General features: G+C 24.1%; 2 protein-coding genes across 2 annotated transcripts in view; one reads left to right on the top strand and one right to left on the bottom strand.

The window, feature by feature from the left end:
* Positions 1-1635, bottom strand: part of Phum_PHUM519260 (leucine-rich transmembrane protein, putative) — a gene marked incomplete at both ends in the record, with an annotated part of 2066 nt that extends 431 nt beyond the window's left edge. Inside the window, 2 exons of the mRNA XM_002431238.1 lie at positions 186-1501; positions 1633-1635. Of these exons, the coding sequence (XP_002431283.1) occupies positions 186-1501; positions 1633-1635 (1319 nt within the window). The remainder of the gene's footprint in view (positions 1-185; positions 1502-1632) is intronic.
* A 6922-nt stretch (positions 1636-8557) lies between these two features.
* Phum_PHUM519250 (uncharacterized protein) lies at positions 8558-13928 on the top strand (the record flags this gene model as incomplete). Its single annotated transcript, XM_002431237.1, has 6 exons — positions 8558-8640; positions 11536-11767; positions 11857-12243; positions 12335-12602; positions 13318-13574; positions 13683-13928. 6 exons carry the CDS (start codon positions 8558-8560, stop codon positions 13926-13928), a joined length of 1473 nt encoding a protein of 490 aa, XP_002431282.1.
* Positions 13929-21987: the final 8059 nt, after the last annotated feature.

Here is a 21987-nt window from a genome sequence, read left to right as displayed (position 1 = left end):
TGTCGTATGTATATACTGTCGTATAAATATCGACGTCATTTGAACGTTTCACGTTTTTAACGAAAAATTTATTTAAAAAACAAAAGAAACAACAACGAGTGTGAGAGCCAAACTTCCCATTAATATATAAATAGTTTTTTATATTCTTTTTCATTTTTCCAATCTCGTGACACGTTTTCTGCCACGTTTTATTCGTTTTAACGCATAACAATTCGTCCGTTTCGTCGTAGAAACGTTTTTCGACAATTAAAAATTCGTACAAATCTTTAAATTCCCGCGTAAAACAATCGCAAGACCACGGATTTCGCATCAACCATAAATTTTTCAAACTGATCAAATCGTTAAAAGTCCTGTAATCTAATATTTTCAATTTATTTTCAATTAAATTTATTTCCCGTAAGTTATAACAATTATCGAAAGATTCAAAATGGACGAATTCGATATGATTATAACTCAAATCGATGTAATCGATCGATTTCGATTCCATTCTTCTCACCGTTTGAATATTATTAAACGATAAATTAATAATTTTCAATTTGGGTGCTCTCTCGTTTAAATTCATATCGATATCGTCGTTAATTTTATTTTTCGATAAATTTAAAAGAATGCAATTTTTCAAAACGAGACCGTTAAGTGTCGTTATTTGATTTTTTGATAAATTTAAATTTATTGTTTGTTTTAAATGATACGTAAATAATAAACCGTTTATTTTATTCGAAGACAAATCCACTATTTTTAAATTTTTGTTATTTAAAAACGCGCTCTCATCAACATCCGTTATTTTATTCGATGATAAATTAAGAAAATTTAAATCCACGTTATTGCTAAACGTATTCGATTCGATGTTTTCGATTTGATTTGAGGACGCATTTAATATTTTCAAATTGCAAAAAATATTAAAATCCTTTAAATAATTCGATTCCGAATTCGAAACGTCTAAATTAATTACGTTCCAACAATAATTTTCCAACATCATCATTTTTATATTTTTATTATGCGATACGTTTAATATTCTCAAACCCGGCATGTTGAAAGCGTCCATTTTGTTCAGCGCCTCCATGTTTAAATACGAAGCATCCAAATTTTGCAATGAATGAGAACGAACGGAATTTTTCAAAGATTTTATCGGATTGTGTGAAATATCCAAATATTCGATTTTGGGTAAATCCGCGAGAAAATCATCGTTTAAATAAGACAAGTAACAATAACTCAAATTTAATATTTTTAAATTGTCGCTTTTCAAACCGGAAACTCCGTGCAATTTAGAATTGTGCGACAAATTTAAATCGTGTAAATTTTTTAATTTATGAATTTGAATTGCATTTAAATAAACAATGGAATTATGAGATAAATCGATTGAGTGTAAATTATCATAAGATCCACCACCGAAACTCACTTCCGTTATTTTATTATTCGATAAATCGATTTTTTCAACGGATTTTAAATATTTCCAATGACTATATGATTTTATATCGTTGTGTGATAAATCTAGAACCGTTACCTGGAACAAATAAACGATTGACCGTTTTTTAAAACGAAAAAAATAAATAAATAAACGAAGCGTTAACAACAAACATATATTCGTTTAGAATATGAATTAGTTTTTTTTTTTTATTTACAAATACTTCCAACCATTTTTTTTTTTTTTCACCTGTTGTTTGTAAGCGTGAAATAAAATTATTTAAATTGTTTTTTTTTTTTTTTTCCTTTTCGGGTGTAAATAAAAAAAAAGTGACTCTTGAACTTGAATAATATTAATAATAATATAAATTTTTATCATTTCAGGTTTTTGAAATTTTTACCTGTGGATTTATTCCATGCGGAACTTTTGTTTTTTCACTTCCAGAACAATTAACATTAACCGTGTAATCGGCATACGATAAACAAATGCATTTATCCGGACAAAATGTCGTCGCCATATTTAAATTATTAATTATATTAATAAATAATACGAATAAACCAATCATTTTTTTCCTATTATTATTATTACTATTACAATTATTTAAAATTTATTTTTAATCTCCTGAAAATTAAATAAATTATTAAATTTTTATTTATAATTAAATTGAAATTTTTTTTTTATTTGTTACACTTACACTCTATTTATAATTGTTGTCCTCGTTTTCGTTGTTGTTGTTGTGGTTGTTGCACGTCCATACTTATCATAATTAACAAAATACTTTTATTTCAAATATAAATATAGTATTCACTAGTTCCTTTTAATAATAATAAATAATATTTATTATAAAACGAAAATATTTTATTTATTATTTATTCGAGCCATTAATCCCTCGATTGATTGATTTAAATTTATTAATAAATAAAATTTTAATTATTTTTTTCATTTTTCATTTTTTTTTTTTACCTTCCTAAACGAATAAAACTAAAATTAAATAACGAACCCAATTAATAACAATAATAATAATAATTTGTTTAAAAAAAAAAAAAACGACTCAAAATCAAAAATTTATCTTATCTAATCGATGCCATTATCAAAAAAATAAAAAATATAAATATAAATTTATTTATTTATTTATTTTTATTGGTCCTCCGTAATTTAAAAATAATAATAATAATGATGGTGATAAAAACGATCTTTTAAATGGATTTCGTCTGCTGTTTTTATTATTTTTTGAAAATTTTCTAGAATCTGTAAGAAAGAAAAAAAAAAAATTTCGTTTAAAACACGATAAAAATTAATTAAAAAAAAAAATATAAACATAATAGAAAACTATTCAATTTTTTTTTTATTGTTTATTCTTTGTAAATAATAATAATAATAATAACGAATTTTTTTTTTACAATAAAATAACAAAAAAAAAAAAAAGAAATTTTTTTTTTTTTACACACGAAGACGTTTACACGTTTAACACTCATTGATTGATTTATTGGTCGTTAACATTAAAAAAAAAAAAAATTTGTTTTAAAAATAATAATAATAAAAAAAAAGAAAGAAATAATAATAATAATAATAATAGTAGTAGTAAAAAACCTGGAAGGAAACAATAATTTTTTTTTTTTCTACCATGTCCCTTCTTTTTTTTTTTTTTTTTTTTTTTTATTATAAATAAATAAAATGACAGTGATGGTCAATGTTATGTGGTGGTAGTGTACCACACTAGTTTTCCCCTCCACTTCTTCATTTTCTTCGCTTTTATTCGCATTTATTTTTTTTTAAATTAAATTGTTTAAATTGTACGTAAGGTAAATATAAACGTAATAGTTTCCATACGTATTCAAATGTTAATAGTTTCTTCTTCGGTGTGGTTGTTGTTGTTGTTGTTGGTTTGATTCTTCAGTTTGTTTAGTTAACTAAATGTAATGACATAGTTTGAATTGTGGTGTCGGTGGTTGAAATTTTAATTTTTTCGTTTTTTTCAACACATTAAATATATATTTTTATTTATTTATAAAATTCGACTGTTTTATTATTATTATTATTATTACAAATTTTTAAATTTTTGAACTGGTATGATTAGTTTACTTAGAGGAAAATTAAAACAAACATGAGGAAATGGTCTTCTGTGACATTTTTAATCTATACATTTATTACGATTCACGTAAAAGGTAAATATTATTATTATTATTATTATTATTATACATAAGTTCATTGAGCGTTATTACCCGTTGGAAATTTTTTTATTTAAAAAAAAAATGAATAACTTACCCATTATTATTTTCATATCCGGTTCAATTTATGTACATAATTTGATTGATAATGATTGTTATCGATAACATTTAAATTTAATGCGTTCGATTTTAGTGATGATTTATCAAATGTTGTCATTTGTCTCCAGTTCCAGAACACCACATTGTCAATATGAGTTTCTGGAACGTAATAAAAATAATAATAAAAAAAAATGGCGGGAACAATAAATTCCAGTCAAATAAAATTTTTTTTTATTTTTAATTCGAAAACAATATTTTCTTTTTGATTTTGGCGGGTGATTTACTTTACCGGAAATGGATCACCTTTTATTATTTGATGAGTAATTTTTCCATACATTCCAGTTTTTTTAACTGGAACGTATTTAATGGTAAAACACATTTTAGAGCGTTAAGAAGGGATTTATGTTTGTTTTTAAAAGCTTTCACTTTTTTTTTGTTGTAAGTAACGGACGATGGAATGACACGTTAAAAAAAAAAGGTATTTAAATTAAATATACCTTCTTTTAATTTTGACAGGTATAGTTTGTAACTGACAGTAATTTACTTTTTAATGTTTTCAATGCAATGTCAGAATTATTACTCAGTAATTTAAATGTTTAAGTTACGTTCTCGTGAATTGTTAATTGTTTGTTGTTTAGAAAAAAGTTTTTTTTTTTTTAAAACTTTTTCCCAAAACAATTTTTTTTTATTTATTTTTTACAAACATTTGTAACGTAAAACTTTTTATTATTTTATGAATGATATTTAATTACTCGTACGTATGCTTAAAGTCAAAATTTTTTTATTTTCAACGATAACATTTATGTAAATAAAATTTTGACTTCTCGACTCATAATATTTCACGTTGTGATAACAATAATAATTATTATTATGAGTATAAGGCAAAATTTTTTTTATTTACCCGAGTAATTTTGTAATCCGTTTTAATTCTACTCTTTTACATGGTGATTATAAAATTTCTTATAAAATTTGAAACGAAAATGATTAGATTAGTACTTATGGAGGGTAGTTTTTTAATTTTTATTATGTTATTCAATGCTTTGTGATGATGTTAAAAATCTTTTCCTAGCTGAAACCACTTCTCAGTTATTATTATTATCATTCTTGTATTAATTTTTATATTATATACTTTTCTTATACAATTTCATTTCGTCCAAATTCTTAAAAATGCTGGAATTCCTGGAAGTTTTTTAAGAAAAAAAAATTTATTTGTTAGGAAAAGCGCAATTTTCCATTTTTCCACAACCTTATCGAGTGTACCCCTACTAATTTTCCACGTTTTCTTATTTTTCCTGATTAATCGACTTGTACTTCCAGATGAATCTATCCAAGAATAAAACAAATTTTTTTTTAAAAAGTTTTACGATGGGGGGAAAAAAAACATGAATTTACAAAATTAATAGTTAAAAAAAAAAAAAAAAAACCCATGCCGTGAATTCCCCCCATGAGTAAATGATGTCAAAATGGGAGGGGAGTATGGAAATGACCCCCGAGAGAGAGAGAGAGAGGGAGGGAGACAAAATAACCCAATCAAAATTTATATTTTAATTAACCATATATTACAAACATCGACTAAAATTTATGTTTAAAAAGCTTGAATATATTATAAAAATATACACGACTCGAAAATTTTATTAACTTATTTATGAAAGAAGGGAAGAGAAGAGAGAGAGAGAATAAAATCACATGAGAGAATCTTAATAAAAATCAAAAAAAAAACCCATGTTTGTTTTTTTTTTATATTTAATATAAATAATAATTTTTACGACCGAGTTTTTTTTTTAAAAATATGATTGATTTATTCAATTTTTTTTTAATAATTTTAAATGAATAATAAAAAAAGAAAAAAATTTTACGTGATTTTTTTTCCTTTTATTAACTTGTTAAATAAATAATTTATTTAAAGAATGATTTTTTGCCTTAAATCCATAATTAATGATAATATAATCTTACCGAGAGGAGTAAAATATTCATAAAATTTTATTTTTATACATTTCTTATATATTCTTTTCCGTTACGACAGGTTTCATTTTTTTTTTTTTTTTAATGCCATTTATGAATTTACTACGGGGCATTTACTATAATAAATTTTCTTTTAAATATTTAATTGTTATATTGAATATCTATCATCATCATTTTTTTTTCGATCGATCGATCTATCGTACCTGTAAGAAATTACAAAATTTTACATTTTTTTTTTTTTTACTCTCTTCTTCCCTTTTCGTGAACTCTTGACCTTTGTGTTAAAAAAATCTTTATAGGCAAACATTAATTATTTGTTCAGTAACTGTATAATTTCCGTGCGAATTTTTTTTTTTTTTTGGCAAAAAATTTAAAAGGAATTTAAACAAATTTTTGTTTTTCGTTAAAATTAAAAAACAATCAAAATTTTTCTTTTTCGTTAAATCGATGGCAATTTCTCCTAATTCTTTTTGATTAAAAATCAATTTTAAAATAAAAATTAAATATTATTAATGATTGATTGTGGAAATGAATGAATGAATGATTGAATGAATGAAAAAACAAAAAACAATAAAAACAATTATTTACACGTCAGGAATTTATTCTTTCTCTCTCTCTCTCTCTTTCTTCGTATTTTAAATAAATTTATATTTTATTAACACGTCTACATCCGTTATAGAAAGGAATAGAAGAATAAACAGAAAGATTGAAGGAGGAGAAGGGGAAGGGAAGGGAAAAAACAGTTGAAATAAAATCCATTAAGACTGTGAATTTTTAATACATAAAGAATAAACAATTTAATTTTTTTTTATAATCGTTTTTTTAAAATCAATGCAAAACATGGTCGTCGTGATTGATTTATTATTAATAACTTAAAATATTTACTTAATGGTAGTTAAAAAAAAGGCACAAGGAAAAAAAAAGGCAAAAGAGAGTTGAAATTAAAAAAAAAAAAAATGAAACAATGATACAAGTGACAGGAAAATGACATTTTGTATTACTACCACCACCACCACTACCATCCCCATCACCATTACCACCACCATTTACTCATAAGTTTTCGAAAAAAAAAAAAACAAAACTTTTTTTCAGGGTCAGACCTTGACAAAAAAAATATTTCTAAAGGTTCAAACAACGAAATCTTAAAAAAAAATTGTTATTTTGAATCGAGAAAGAAAGAAAGAAAGAAAGACAAAAAACAGACAGTGACATTGTAAATGTTGAAGGGAAAAAAAAATAAAAAAAGTTAACCCTCTTTCCCCTTTCCCCTCGTCAACCCCCTGCTAAGATTGTCTCCTTATAAAACAAAGTCATTTTTAACATAAAATTATAGACGTTTTACTGTTGACATTTCTACAAAATGTTTGCCCGTAGGGGAAAGAAAGAAAAAAGAAACCTTTAAAAATATTATTATTATTATTATTATTATGAAAACAATTTACATTAACAACAAATCACACCTATCGTGGCACATAACCTACCACCAATCCCTACCCTCCTTTCCTCTTTCCACCCTCTACCACTCATTTAATATTTACATAGTTAAGAGGGTGTAAATCTTTAAGATTGACACATTTTTAATTTATTACTTTTTTTTTATCTTGTCAGATTTTTTTTCTCTCTCTTAACTATTCGTTAGTATTATTATTATTATTATTATTTTTAATGCGATCATTGTTTGTTTTTGGTTTGTTTCCCCCTCCCTCCCCCCTCTCCTTTTCGATACTATAATTTTCTATGGATGGAGGAAAAAAAAAAAAACAACGACGACGGTGGTTTGATACTCGTTCAGATTTTCAAATAATAATAATAATAATAATAATTATAATACATAATAATACGTTGTATATTATATCGAACAGTAGATTTTTTAACGGGTTTTTTTAATAATCGGATTGTGATTCGATTGTTCTGGGTGGTCTTTACAATTCAATCCAGAATGTTTATTATTACGTTTTTAATTTTTATATAAAAAAAAAACCGTACCTGGATTCGATGCATGACAAAAAATTTTGCCCCCCAAACAAAACGTTTTAAAAAAAAAATTATTACATAAGACGAACATTAAAAATTGATGATGATGATAATAATAAAATTAAGTTTTCAAAAGTTTTTGTTGAACGCGGCGTATTTTCAACGTGTTCGCATATCATGGATTTTTTCTTTTTTTTCTTCTTACCCCGAAATGTAACATGGAGGATTTATTATTATTATTATTATTATTATTAACGATTTAAATCTATTTAATGTCTTGTTTTAATAACGTTTCGAACTAATTTTTTTTTTTTTTTGAATCAATTGCTACGGTCATGTTTGTGTATAAAAATTGTAATAAGTAACAATTTAAATTTTTTGATTTTTACTACTCACGTTTATCATTAAGAATATATGTATAGAAATTTTTATGGTTTATTGACTTAAACAACCAAAACCACGTTTTCAAAAAAAAAAAAAATTCTCGTTAAAAAGAAAAAATAAAGTGGAAGAAGATGGAGGAGGAAGTGGAAGTGGAAGAAGAAGAAGAAGAAGAAAAAATTTAACAATTTAAATTAAATAAAAGACGTTAAAACAAATATTAAAAGGGATTGTGATTATGTATGTATGTATAAAAAAAAATTGTTGTCATTTAAAACCTTTGGGTCTGTTTGAGTATTTCCGGTTGGTACCACGTATTAACTCTAACCTTTATTCCATGTAACATTTCAAGGTTACAATATATATATACAGTTTTCTTTATAAATTCAAGTGCTAATCACCTCTTCAAACTATTTTAAAAGACTCAAGTCACGAATATTTTTTTTAAAAAAAATTTATTTTCATTTCGTTAACCGTAAACTTTTTTTTTGTAGTTTCGATTGGAAACGAAGAAAAACTTTTTAGTAACTTACTTTTTGAAGAAAGAGTAGATGTGGCACAATGCGAACAAATGCAAATGGAAGTATCAGCCATGGATTCTGCTACGACAATTGATCAAGTACCACAAATCGAGGGTCACTGGACATCCCAAGAGTAAGAAAAACTTTTTTTTTTTTTCCACGTAATAATAATAATAATAAACCTGTAAGAGAAACAAAAATAAGTTAAAGGAAAAAGTTATAGAAACAAATCAGAAAAAAAAAAAAATTTAATTTAATTTTTCACGAATGAATGATAATCTTTGTTAAAAAATTTTCACGGGTGCCTTACGGGTGCGATTTACCTGAATAACGCCTTTTCAGGTTTTAAATTTTATTTTTTTTTTGTCACACACATTTAAATTGAATTTCATTGTTCTTTTATTATTATTATTATTATTATTCTCTTTTGACAAAAAAAAATTTTCTTTTTGAAGTTCAAACAGGTGTTGTTAAAATTTTTCTTTTAGACTATGTCAAAAATTGATGATATACGTGATCATATTAATGGTTTTTTTTTTTTTTTTTTTAAATTTTTGCAAACCTTTTTTCACCTGTCAAACCTAACAACTGACAAACAATTGTTTCTAAAATAATAATAATAATAATAATAGGAACAATACAAAAAAAAAAAAAAAAACTATACAATCTTTTATATGTATTTTATTTTTAATGAAAATTATTAATTTTATTTTCTACCATTCGAATAATAATAATAAACTTGAACTCTATTTTCTCGTTGTATTATTATTATTATTAATTTTTTTTTGTAAATTTATTTTAATTGTTTTTTAATAATAGAAACATCGTAACCGTAATTTTTTATACGTAAAATTTTATGCGTACCTGAGTTATTTGTAATTAACCATCCTAATAATTATTTACTACAAAAAATTTTTCTTCTTCTTTTTCTTATTTCCCCTTAATAATTACGTTCAATAAATAAATAACCCATTGCTAATAGCCTGAAGGTATTATTATATTATTCGTACACAAAGAAGAAAAAATTTTCTTTTTTTTTTAAACGTAATTTGATGATTAAGCTAAGTTTACTTCCGGTTTGTGTAATATTTTGGTACAAACATTGTCGGTGTGATGATTTACTAAATCTCATGTTTTTCACCCAAAAAAAATTATAAAATTGCATAATCGATTATTATTATTATTATTTCTTTACCCTTTTTATCACTTAATAAAATAAATAATAATAATAATAATTTTTTTTTATTACCGTAACTAAAAAAATAAATGAATAAATGAACTGTAAAACCGGGTGCTGGAATATACTAAGTTGGTTGCGTGAAGAATAATAATAATTAACTTGACAAGTGATGTGTTAATCTTAAAAAAAAAAAAAAATGACAGCAAACACAATTTACTTGTTGTTGTAGATTATTACCTGTTGAAAAAAAAAAAGATCAAAAATTTATTATCACCTTTATCATTATCATTATTATTTTTTTATTACTTATTGCGTTATTTAATTACGCTTCGATTTTTTTGTTTTTGTTTTGATTTTTTTTTTCATTGTAATTTAATAATTTCGACGAATTATTATTATTATTTTTTTTTTATGCGATTGTTGAGTTATATCTAAGTAAATTACAAATTTTTAAAATTTTACGATGTAGGTATTTCAGGTAACTTTTTTCCGAATAACGACGACGACGAAAAAAATAAAATAGAGAAGTCATGAAAAATTTTTTTTTTAGAATAATTCTTTATAGCTGAAGGGCAAAAAAACAAAACAACCTTAAATTTTAAAAGCACGAAATTAAGTAAAAAGAGTTAAATATGCTCAATCAACCGTACAGCAGGTATCTGACCCATTATTATTATTATTTTTTTTTATTTAACAGAAACAAATACCTGAGTTTTAAAAAAAAAAAATTGTTTTTTTTTTTTTTTTAAATTTAATTGATTTTAAACTTAAAAATTTGTTATTACAAATTATTTTGTTATTAAAAATTTATTATTATTAACTAACTTACTAAAATAAATATTATCCATAAAAGTCGAAATAAAAAAATGGCGGGATTTTATGTAGAAATCGAAAATTCTGGATAAATTTTTTTTTTTTTTTCTTAGAATAATTTTCGATCGTTTGAGTTAGTTATTCCCTCTTATTATCCAGTCACGTATCAATAAAAAAAATTTCGCTTTTAGCAAATCATTAGTTTTTTTAAGGTTATAAAAAATTTTTAGAAAGGTAACTACGTGACAAAAATTGAACCGGATATTCACCTGCAATCAATTTTAAAAAGTCAAATCTCTAAAAAAAAAAAAGATAAACAATAATAATTATTATTATTATATTTTTTTACGATCGAATAAAAGATTTGATCGTCTGTAAGGTAAAAATAATAATACTAACCATCTAGAAAAAATAAACAAACTAAAATAAGATGATTCGAAGACGAGATTTTTTTTTGAAGGTTTTTTTTTAAATGTTCATCTCTTAGGTAGCTGTTAACCATTGTTTGGACCCAAAAAACTAGTGGCTCTGCACAAAATTTGTCTTCATCAATCTTTCATTTAAAAAAAAAATATTGTAAAGGGATTCATTGAATGCATTTACTTGTCCCTTTTATTATTATTATTATTTTTGTTCGTTCTCATTCGAGTTTTGTTTTTTTTTTTAAATTGTATTCCACCAGTCAACGAATTCACTTTTCTATTTTATATATATAATAAATAATTTTTTTTTTATTGAAATGTTAAAACGAAGTTTGAAAAGAGTTAAAACATTAAAAAATTGAAACCGGAAGTATAAAAAATAATTTCGAGTGACAAATCGGAATACCTTGCTTGCACCTGTAGGTTTAAGATTGTTTATTTTTCTAATTTTTTTGTTAGACGATTTAGTATGAAAAATACTTGCAAATGTTGAAATGCGTACCTGAAATTATATAATTCGATTTAGATTAAAAATGATGCAAAGTTAATAAAAAATTGTTTATAAATATTAATAAATTTTAATTTAATTATCAAATTTATTATTGTTCTCCAGGTGTGAAATAAGGCCCGGACCAGAATTTCTATTGCGAAATTATATTTTTTGGAAAAATAATACCTTTCGATTACTCCAGCATTATTACGAAGATGAATCCTGTATGATACCATTGTATACAGTAATCGCAAAAGGGGTTTTAACACCAAAAGAATCCTCTTGGGTGATACCGAGTGGTATCGATTATGATTATTCACTAACAAAAGTCACTGTTATACCACATACAACTCAGGTATGATGGCTTAATGATGTATATTTTTTAAAAAATCTATTGAATTTTATTATTATTATTATAATGATTAATTTTATTACGTTGAATAGGCGTCAGAAAAGTTATCGATTGAAAAAAAACACAAGTGTTCTCACTCGGGAATTAAAAAATCATATTTAAATACACCATGGAAACCTCATTTAGAATATACACTTTATAATAAACACGAAGAAGAATCTAAGAGCAGTCATCATCATCATCATCATCATAAAAAAAAATCTGTTAGATTTAAAAGGAAAAAAGGTCACAAATCATTTAGTAGTTGTTTATCAGCCATGGGTTTTCATTTTAACGAATTAATGCTTATAAGAAGTCAATGGGCAAGTGTTGAAGGAAATAAAAGAAACAGAGAACTCCTCCTTGGTGATATACATTCAAGAAAACAACAAGATTATAAACCAACAGCTTTTCAAGTTCCACTCCTTGATTTAGAAAATGTAAATTGACACTTTTTCTTTCGTTTATAACCTTGGGGGGGGGGGAAATAATCAAAATAATCAATCGATTTTTTTGTTTTTGTTGTTTTAGGCCAACGATTGTGTTAATTGTCAAATAATAGCAGAAGGAACGGAAAGAACTCCTCCTATGCTACCATCAAAACCTCACCTTTTACCATTACCTCATGGACAATGGGTCAGTCGAAGATGTGAAGTTAGACCCATGGGAATGTTTCTTGCAAGAAGATTAAGTTTCGATTCACGTGATAGAACTTGGATGTCCGAATATAAATATTTTTCAGATCCATTTTGTACGGAATCTGTTTTTGCCGTTTATTCTTCAGGAAGATATAAAATAGGTTTGTTTTTCCTTTCTTTTTCTTTTCATTTCAATTCAGATCAGATTTCAGAAAAATAAAAATTATACAACATTATAAAAAACTTTTCTTTAAAATTTCAAAAACAAGAAAAAAAAGAAGAATTGTTGTTGTTGTTGTTGTTTTTTTTTTTTTTTGTTAAACTACAAAATTATATTGAATAATTTTTGGATGTTTTGTGGTTGTAGTCAACTATTATTACATATATATATATATTTTTTTTTAAAATGGTAACAACATATAAGGAATTGCCAAGACTAATTTCTTAAATTGTTTTTGTAATTTTTTCTATTATAACCCATGACTCGGCATAAATTTAAAATATTTTTTTTTTTTTTTTTAACATTTTACAACTATATAAAAACTAAATATATAAAAATGTCGCGTTTGTTTGTACCACCACCACCACCACCTTAGCCACGACACAATTATAAAATTATTACATTAATGTCTCATGTTTTTTTTGTTGTATTGTACAATTAAGGTGATTTTTCTTTCTTTTTTTTTTTTTTTTTGTATACATATATAGAAATTTTTATTGTAAAGGGAAGTGGAGAGGGGAGGGGGGGAGGGGAATGGGGTTGATACTTTATGAAAAATTACAAAAGCATCATACTAACATTTTTCACATGCATTTTCCTTATTAATGGATTTATTATGATTTGAGTAAAATTAATTGATTGTTTTTGTTCAAAAGGACCAACTCATGGAAAGGATAAAGCTTTAAAAAGAAAAAAAACTGGTACAAATCTTGATTTAAGAATTGAAGAAGCTTCATTGACATTATATGATCCAACATTAAGAGATACATTTAATGCTGAAGAAGATTGTGGCATTGGTTTGTGGAATGTTGGAGTTGCCAAAGACCTTTCACCAACTTATGGTTGTTCCATACTTGGTATTAGTCTACCAAGTACCGAATATGATTTAATTAAACTAGAAATTGATGGAAAAGTAATTTTTTCTTTTTTTTTTTTAACTTTCATTTTGTACATTAAAATCAAAAAAAAAAAAAAAGAAAATAACTATGATTTGATACATTACTTTTTGTTTTCCTTTTAGGGTACTCCATTATTGTATTTGGGATTTCAAGACACTGACGGAAAGAAAAGAAATCATAATGAAAGACCAACATCATATCAAGCTCCATTAGCTCAATGCAGCGTTTTTCCACAGCAAAATATATTCAATAATAATTTAGAATCATATCCAAATTCAGAAATATCATCAATTTCTTCTGCTTCTTTCTTCTCTTATAATTTGATCACATTAGTTTTGTTTTCTTATTTCAATTTGATATCTTTGTAAAAAAGAAAAATGTTCAATCGAACAAATTTTTATTTATCATTTTGTATTATTTGAATTTTGTAAGTTTTTGTATAAATTAGATAAATAAATAATACATTTCATGTTTTATCCGGTGATGTGAACGAAATAATCATTTCGCTCGGATAAGGGAGAAATTTCCAGTGAATTTTGTACATAATTATTATATATTTTTAAATAATTAGCAAATTTATTATATTAGTGTTTAAAAAAAAAAAAACCGTTAAGCGCGATTTAATTACAATTTAAGTTCGTTGTACAATTGTTTAAAAAAACATTAATTATAAGTTAAAACTAGTTAAATAAATTGATATTGAAATAAAAAAAACCGTTTATTTTTTTTCCTATCGGAAATAATAAAACCTTGTTATTCCCGAAATAAAATAATTTTAATTTTTTTTAAATAAAATTTAAAAGAAAAAAAAAACGAAGCAGTTTTTAACGACTCTCGAACAAAACTGACTTGTAGCGACATCACGCGGTTTAATTTATAAACACGATATTTTAGTACGTAAAAGAAATAAATACATGGCGTTAATGACGCAATTTTATAAAAATTATTGACGTCATAAATGTATTCGAATAAATATGAATGTCGTCACAACCGTTTGATTTCCAAATCATAAAAAAAAAAACGTTTTTCACGATTAAAAATTAAAAATTATCAATAATTTAAATAAATAATTAATTCAATTAATTAAAATTCACATTATTTTTTTAAAAATACCATTAAAAAATTCGAAAAAAAGGAAAAAAAAACGTTTTAAAAACTTTTTTATAGCATATTTAAAAGCATTAAATTTTTTTTCTTAAAAAAAAACTCCATCGAATTTAAATAAATGTGATTAACGATAAATTCTTAAACTTAAATTTATTTATTCTTTATTTATTATTCTAAGAATATATAAAAAAAAAAAAAGACTTAAAAAGTTATTCAAACAAAAAAAAGAAAAAAAATCCTTTTTGGGATAAATATCCACTCAAAGCTGCTGTAATTTCTAATTTATTTTATTCTATATAAAAATTAGTTTAAAAAAAAGAAAAAAGAATTTTTTTTAAAAAAAATTTTTAACGTAAGAAAACATTAAAAACACATTTGAATAACATGGAAAAAACAATTCTTTTTAAAAAACTTTTTACCATTATTCATTTTATCATTAGATGATTTATGTTAATATATGATTTTTATATTAATTTTTATTTCATTTTACATTTCAAATAAGAGACTAAATTTTCCTCATTTTTTTCTTCTTTCTTATTATTAAGTAGTTTTGTTGGATTAAAAAAAAAAAAAAAATGATTTCATAATTTTCATTTTTCCACCTAATCAATTTATTTTTTTAATTATTAAAATTTAATTAATAGTCGTACGTAATATTTTTAACTACGATAATAATAAAATAATAAACAAAAAAATGGCCACCGCAGCAAAACAACAACCATAGGAAGAATTTTTTGTTTTGTTTTTTTTTTTCGTGTTTATTTTTAAAAATGCAAAATAAAAATATTATTTAGGTTAAGTGGAAAATTTTCTTAGAATATTAAAAAAGAATAGAGAGAGAGAGAGAGAGAGAGAGAGAGAGAGTAAATAAAAAAAAAAAAAAAAAATAATAATGATAAAAAAAACTATCTAAACCAACGTGAAAATTAAATTTGGCGTATTGCAAACAACTGGGAGGAAAAAATTTTATTTTTTTAAATAAAATAATAAATAATTAATACATAAAAAAAACTATTAATACCGTTAATAAATTAAAGCCATTTTGTAAATAATATTATCATCATTAATAAAAACAATTTTTTTTTAAAAATTCGATTTGGATTCGAACGTGTGAAATTTAATTTTGGAAAATTTAAAAAAAAAAATTATTTTCGTTTTATTTGTTTTTACTTCACTTTTTAGTTGATTCGTTTTATTTTTAAAATAGCAGTAGATAAATAAAATTTAATAAAAAATAAAATTATCGAAATAACGAAGGGGATTTACCCATAAAAAAAAAAGAAAAAAAAACAAAAAAAACACACGAGAGTGATAATAGCTTTCCACTCACCCCCCCACATTTTTACAAAAAAATGATTAAAATTAACCGTCGCAAAAAAGAAAAGAAAATTTAATGGCGTCAATTAATTTTTAAAATATCTTTTGTATATAATAAGAAAATGTGAAAAGGAAAAAAAAAAAAAAAGTTAAAACGAATTTTCATCTTTTTCTTTTCCAGAATGAAAAGCAATAAAAAATAAAAGTGGAAAATTTTCTTTTTTTTTTTTTTTTTTTATTTCTTTTCTTTTTTTTTTATTTTGCGGTCGTTCATTTGGAGTTAGAGGTAAAAAGTAGATATGAAGATTGAGAAAAGAAAAAAAAAAAAAGAGAATATGGAGGGAGATTTCTAGAATAAAAAAAAAAAAAAACCAATAATGTTGATTAATTGTATTTTCTTTTGAGAAAAATAACCATTTATCTCATAAATGAATCCCCAGATGCGGGTTAAAATGGACGTTAGAAAAAGTAATTTTCCTGTAATTCACGATTTGGTTGATCGAATTCGAAGCAAATCGTTTTTTTTTTTTTCTTTTTCTTTCTATCCAAAACCTAAAACCAGAATCAAAACCGCAAATAAAAATAATATGAACAAAAAAAAAAATAAAAATAAAATGAAAATTGTACTAGACGGAAAATATGTTCAAAAAAAAAAAAAAAAGAAAAGTACTTAATAAAAAAAAATAAATTCTGGAGTTGATTAATAGAAAACAACAATAAATAAAATGGCGGATTTGTTATTAAATAAAAAAAAAAATTTTTTTTGAAATTTATTCTTTGTTTTGTTATTTATTTATTTTTTGTTGTTTGGAAAAATCTTATCATGTTTTTAACGATTTTTCATAGAGTAATTAAATGATGATATTCATTCGTTTTATGATTCTATGAGAATTCCCATAAGTTTTTATATTTGAATTTGAATTAAAATTTTTATAAATATTATCGATTTATATTTAACTTATGAAAATTTAAAAAAAAAAAATTAAATATAAAAATTTTAGACAAAAAAAATGATGTGAATTTTAAATTTCGTTCACGAAATACTAAAAAATAATAAAAAAAATTTTTTTTTATTTATTATTTTATACGAATTTCATGTTTTATCAGCATTTTATTTATTTATTTTTTTTATTTTTAATAACTTATACGCTTTTTCTACTAATAATAAAAAAAAATAAAAATAAAAAATTTTTTTTAAATTTATTTTTATAGTTGTCGTTTTAAAAGGTGCGCGATTATTAATTTTTTTTTTTCGTTTGGTTTATAATAATAATAACGATATCAAATGATTTAAATCGAACGTAACGAAAAATTAACAAATTATTTTAACGAAAGTTTTCACGAAAAAAAAAAAAAAATCGAAAAATGGAATTTATGATCTTAAAACAAAAAAATGAATAACGAATTTATTGCGATGAACCACGCCCTGAATTTAAATAAAAAATTATTGTTTTTGTATACGTGAATGTATCACATTTTGCATAATTATTAATTATCGGGCGCGAAAATTATTAATTATTATTTTATTTATTACTTTTTTCTCTCTCTCCCTCCTTTTCTATACTCAATCGAGCAAGAAAATTATTTTTATTAAATTAATAATAATTGTGTATAGTTTTTTTAATAATTAATAAAAATTATTAAACTATTTTGTAATTATTTACTATTAATTTACTTTTTTGTTAAAAGAAATTCGTACTATTAAAATCAATGTATAAATTTTTATGCGATATTAATTTGAATTTCGTTACGAAAAAGCAGACGAAATTTAATTTAAAAATGTTATCATTTTAAAAAACACTTCATTAATAAAAGCCACGCTGTTAATTGATTGATTTTTCTTAATTATAAACGAAAATTTATTAAAAATTTTAAATTTTTTTCTTTTTTCATTCATCGAAAACGTTGAAAGATTAAAAAACTTTTTTTCTTTTTTTTTTTTTTAAGTAATTACACAGACGAACGATTTCGTTACATTTGCCATGAGAAACTTTTTAAAAAAAAACAACCAGATGTTTTATGATTTTTTTTTTAATAAAAAACAAAAAAAAAATTTTTTTTTATTCTTTCTCTTTTGCAAAACTATAATTCCTATTAAATAAAAAAAAAAAAAAAAGAGAAAAAAAATCGAAGAATAACCCTTATAAAAATTACATCCCTTTAAATAAGGGGGGATATCGTTTTGTATTTTTTTTTTTTACCTAAAGGCATAAACGTGACGTAAAATTTAAAAAAAAAAAATTTTTTTTTTTTCATCAATTAAATTCACGTTTAAATTTTTTTTTCCAGGTTCTCGTTTTGAAATGTGTATTATATATATATATATAAAAATTTTTCTTTTTATTATTTTTCTTAAAAGCACGCCCCCCCCCTGTATTCTCCCCCTGCCTCCCTCCTCATCAAAAAATTACCTCCTTCCCGTTATCGCCATCAAAAAAGAAAAAAAAAAGTTTAAATACATGTTTGAATTATAAAACAGGTTAGCCTTTTAAAGTTAAAATTCCACCCCCACAGCCCCCCACCCCTCTACCTCCCTCCCCCTTCCACCTCGTCAAAAATTATTATATGAATTTCAACTGGATCAAACTTTTCTTCTTCTTCTTCTTCCACGAGCTCAATGAAATGGCACGAAGCTTTTAAAAAAAAAAAATTTTCTTTTTTATAAAAAACGAATAAAATTTCAAGTATTAGAAAAGAAGCACTCCCCAGAATAAAAGGGGAGTAAAAGGGAGCCCGCATGAAAAATAAAATAAAAAGAAAAAAATTTTTTTTTTATAAGATGAAGTAGGGAGGCTGTAATAGGAAATGAAAAAAAAAATAATAATAATAATAATTTTTCAGATTAATGTGAGGTCAATCAACCGTTTCTTGGCTCTTTTCTTAACAAAAAAGTTTTTTTTATTTTATTTTATTTTTTTATTCCTTTTTCATTTCTTTTTCCTTTTTTCCTTTTATTTTTTTCCTTTTTTTGATGAATACATTTTTTTTTTAATACGCATTCGAAGCTGTTGTGCGAAAAAATTTTCATAGACGTTAAAATAAAAAACAAAAGGAAAATTTTTTAAGATAAAACGAAAAAAGGAAAATTAGTAAATGGTAAAAAAAAAACCTTTGAGACGAATTTTTTTTTAAATTCAAAGGTAAACAAAATTTTTTTTTTACCATTGATAAGAAACTTTGTTATTAAAGTTTAAGGTTAATGATAAGAACACAGAAAAATTTTTTTTTTCCTTTTTTTTTTGCGGAGGTTAATGCTTGCCCTAATATCATCCTTCATTTAACGATCGGAAATTTTTCATCCCTTTCTTCCTATTCCTCCCCCTCCCCTACCATACCCCCACAAAAAAAAAAGAAATCTAACAACCATCCAACCAACCCCTTCTTCCTTAAGCCGTTTTATTTACGTATAAGAAACAAAAAGAAAAAAAAGAAAAAAAAAATTCTGTCAGAACTAAAATCTAACATTACTGACGGTTTTCGAAGAGGGTGCGTTAAGTGCGTGTGCGTTCACTGCCGAGACAGTGAAGGGGTGGATTTGAAGGGTCGCTACCAACCAAGGATAAAAAACTACCCCGTGAATTTTTTTTTTTTATTTTTTCACGCCTATCGTCTCGTAGCAAAATTTTCTGCTTTTACTTTTTGTTTCTTTTTTTTTTTCCATAAAAATTTTTTTTCATATCTCACGCAACCCATATTATTATTATTATTATTATTATTATTATTATTATTTCATTTTGTTTCAAAATTTGGCAGAAATGATTTCTAATTACCATAATAATTATTATTATCATTTACCTTTTTAAACAAAAAAAGAAACCAAAAGGAAACGCGAAAAAAAATAAGAAAAAAAAATTGAAGCATTCGGTAAAGGTCGTAATCGAAATACGATAAATTTTTAGGGGAGGCCACGAGGGGGGGGGGTTAAATTTTTAAGGGATGTTTTATATCTATATTTTTTTCTAAAAAATTCAAATGTGTTTACGCGCGTTTTTGTTGTTCAATGTCCCAAAACTCTTTGAATTTAAAATATAATAATAAAAAAAAAAATTTTCCGGGGGACTCGCCCCGCGTTTTTTTATTATTATTATCATTATTATCATTATGATTTTAATTGCCATCTTAAATGTTTTATGCCGTTATTGATGGCCGTAGTATTTAAAAGGAAAATTAATGACTTGTCTTCGAACCATTAATTTAAAAAAAAAAAAAATTTTATTTCTATGTGAATGCATTTTAATTTCATGGTTCCTTGATTTTCGATTTTCTTCAATTTTTTTTTTTTCCAAGATTTAGAGAAAAAAAAATTTTTTTTTTTAATTTCTTAAAAGTAAAAATCATTCGTTCATACGAAAAAAAAAAAATTATAGCATATAGCTGTGTTATAAAGAAAAATTTTATAGCGCTATATAACTAAACCGTACGTTTAATAAATTTAAAGAACTTACGAAATTATTTACCTCTCCCTTCTCCCCCTTTCCGCCTTATTTTTTTAAATATGGAATTTAATTAAGTAACGTGTAAACTAATAAAAAAACATTTTACTATAACTATAACTATATTTATAGCTTTCTACGAGCTATAATTTAAAAAAAATATAAAAAAAATTGAAATCGGGAAAGGAAAAATTTTTTTTCCCTATTTTTTTTTTTTCGTTATTATTATTATTATTCTAATTGTGGTTTGTTTTGGGGTGGGGAGGTGGTGAGGATGGAGGGTGAAGGGTTACGCTATTTATAGCGTTTCGTTATTTTATAGCGTTTTATGCGCTAAACACGAGCGAAGGTTTTTACAACAAGAGAGGAAAATTAAACAATTTCGAATCACATTTAAAATGAAATTTTTTTAGACGACTGGGTCATAAAAAAAAAAAAAAAGAGAATTTTTTTACATTAACAAAAAAACAACCCCACGGGAACAGCTGCGTATAAAAAAAAAAAAAAAAACGACTCCCGTCAGTCATTGAGGGGTGCGCGTTTTTTTTTTTTGTTAAAGAGGGTTGGAAAAAAAAACGAGTGGGGTGAACATTTTTTTTTTTTTTAAACTCATATGCGGAACACCTTTGAACGTATTTTTTATATATTTTTTTTTTCGTTATTAATAAAACCATTATTACCTTATGGAATCGATTATTGATTTTTTTTTTAACCCAATCGGAAGGGGGGAAGGGAGGGAGGGAGAGAGGAAGGTTTGAAAAAAAAAAATTTTTTTTTAAGGGATGAAATCGGGAAGTAAAGGTCAGTTTTTTTGCATCTGCGCATTTGTAAGAATCTAAATTTTTATGTATGTGAGTGAATTTATTCCTGTTTTCGTGTGCGCCGACGTTTTAATTCCAGGATTAGGTTAACAACAGGATATGGGATTAAAATTTTTTTTTTCAAATGTGCGGACAGGTTTGTACAAATGAGATTGACCCCTCGGATTGGTCATTTTTATTGACCCCATAAAAAATGTGGGGTGGTTCCGATGGTGATGACACTTTTTTTTTCTATTTTCCTTATGTGTGTGGTCCGTTTGTTTATTTTATTTAAATAATCGAATTCATGTTTTTTTTTTTTTTGTTGGTCTTTTGTCGTTGATAATTTTGACTTTTGACCTTTATTTTTCACGCCCGAAATCTTTTTTTTTTATTATCGAAAATCGATAAAATCGATTATTACTTATTGATTAGTATTGATTAAAGAACGTGACGTTAACGTTTTAAATGGCGTCGCAATAATGCGTAATTATAATTTTTTTTTTTAAATTATTTTTTAAAGTATTATTAATACTTAATCTACTACGATAATAATAATAATCGATGATTCGATTAATCGATATATTTTTTATTAAAGTTTAAATCGAACAATTTATTATTAAAAAAAAAAGAAACGGAAAAAGAAATGGGAGAAAATTTTATTCGGGAGTGGAAAGTTTTTCTTTTAAAGAGAAAAAAAAAGCAGACGACGTTTAAAAAAAAAAAATTAAAAATATAAATTAGAATAAATAAAAAAACGGGGGGTGTGA

Source organism: Pediculus humanus, genomic scaffold (assembly GCF_000006295.1).
Source record: "Pediculus humanus corporis 1103172108284 genomic scaffold, whole genome shotgun sequence".
In the NCBI taxonomy this organism is placed as follows: Eukaryota; Metazoa; Arthropoda; class Insecta; order Psocodea; family Pediculidae; genus Pediculus; species Pediculus humanus.
Note: the sequence above shows the minus strand (reverse complement) of the source record. Positions and strands in the feature narration are given on the sequence as shown.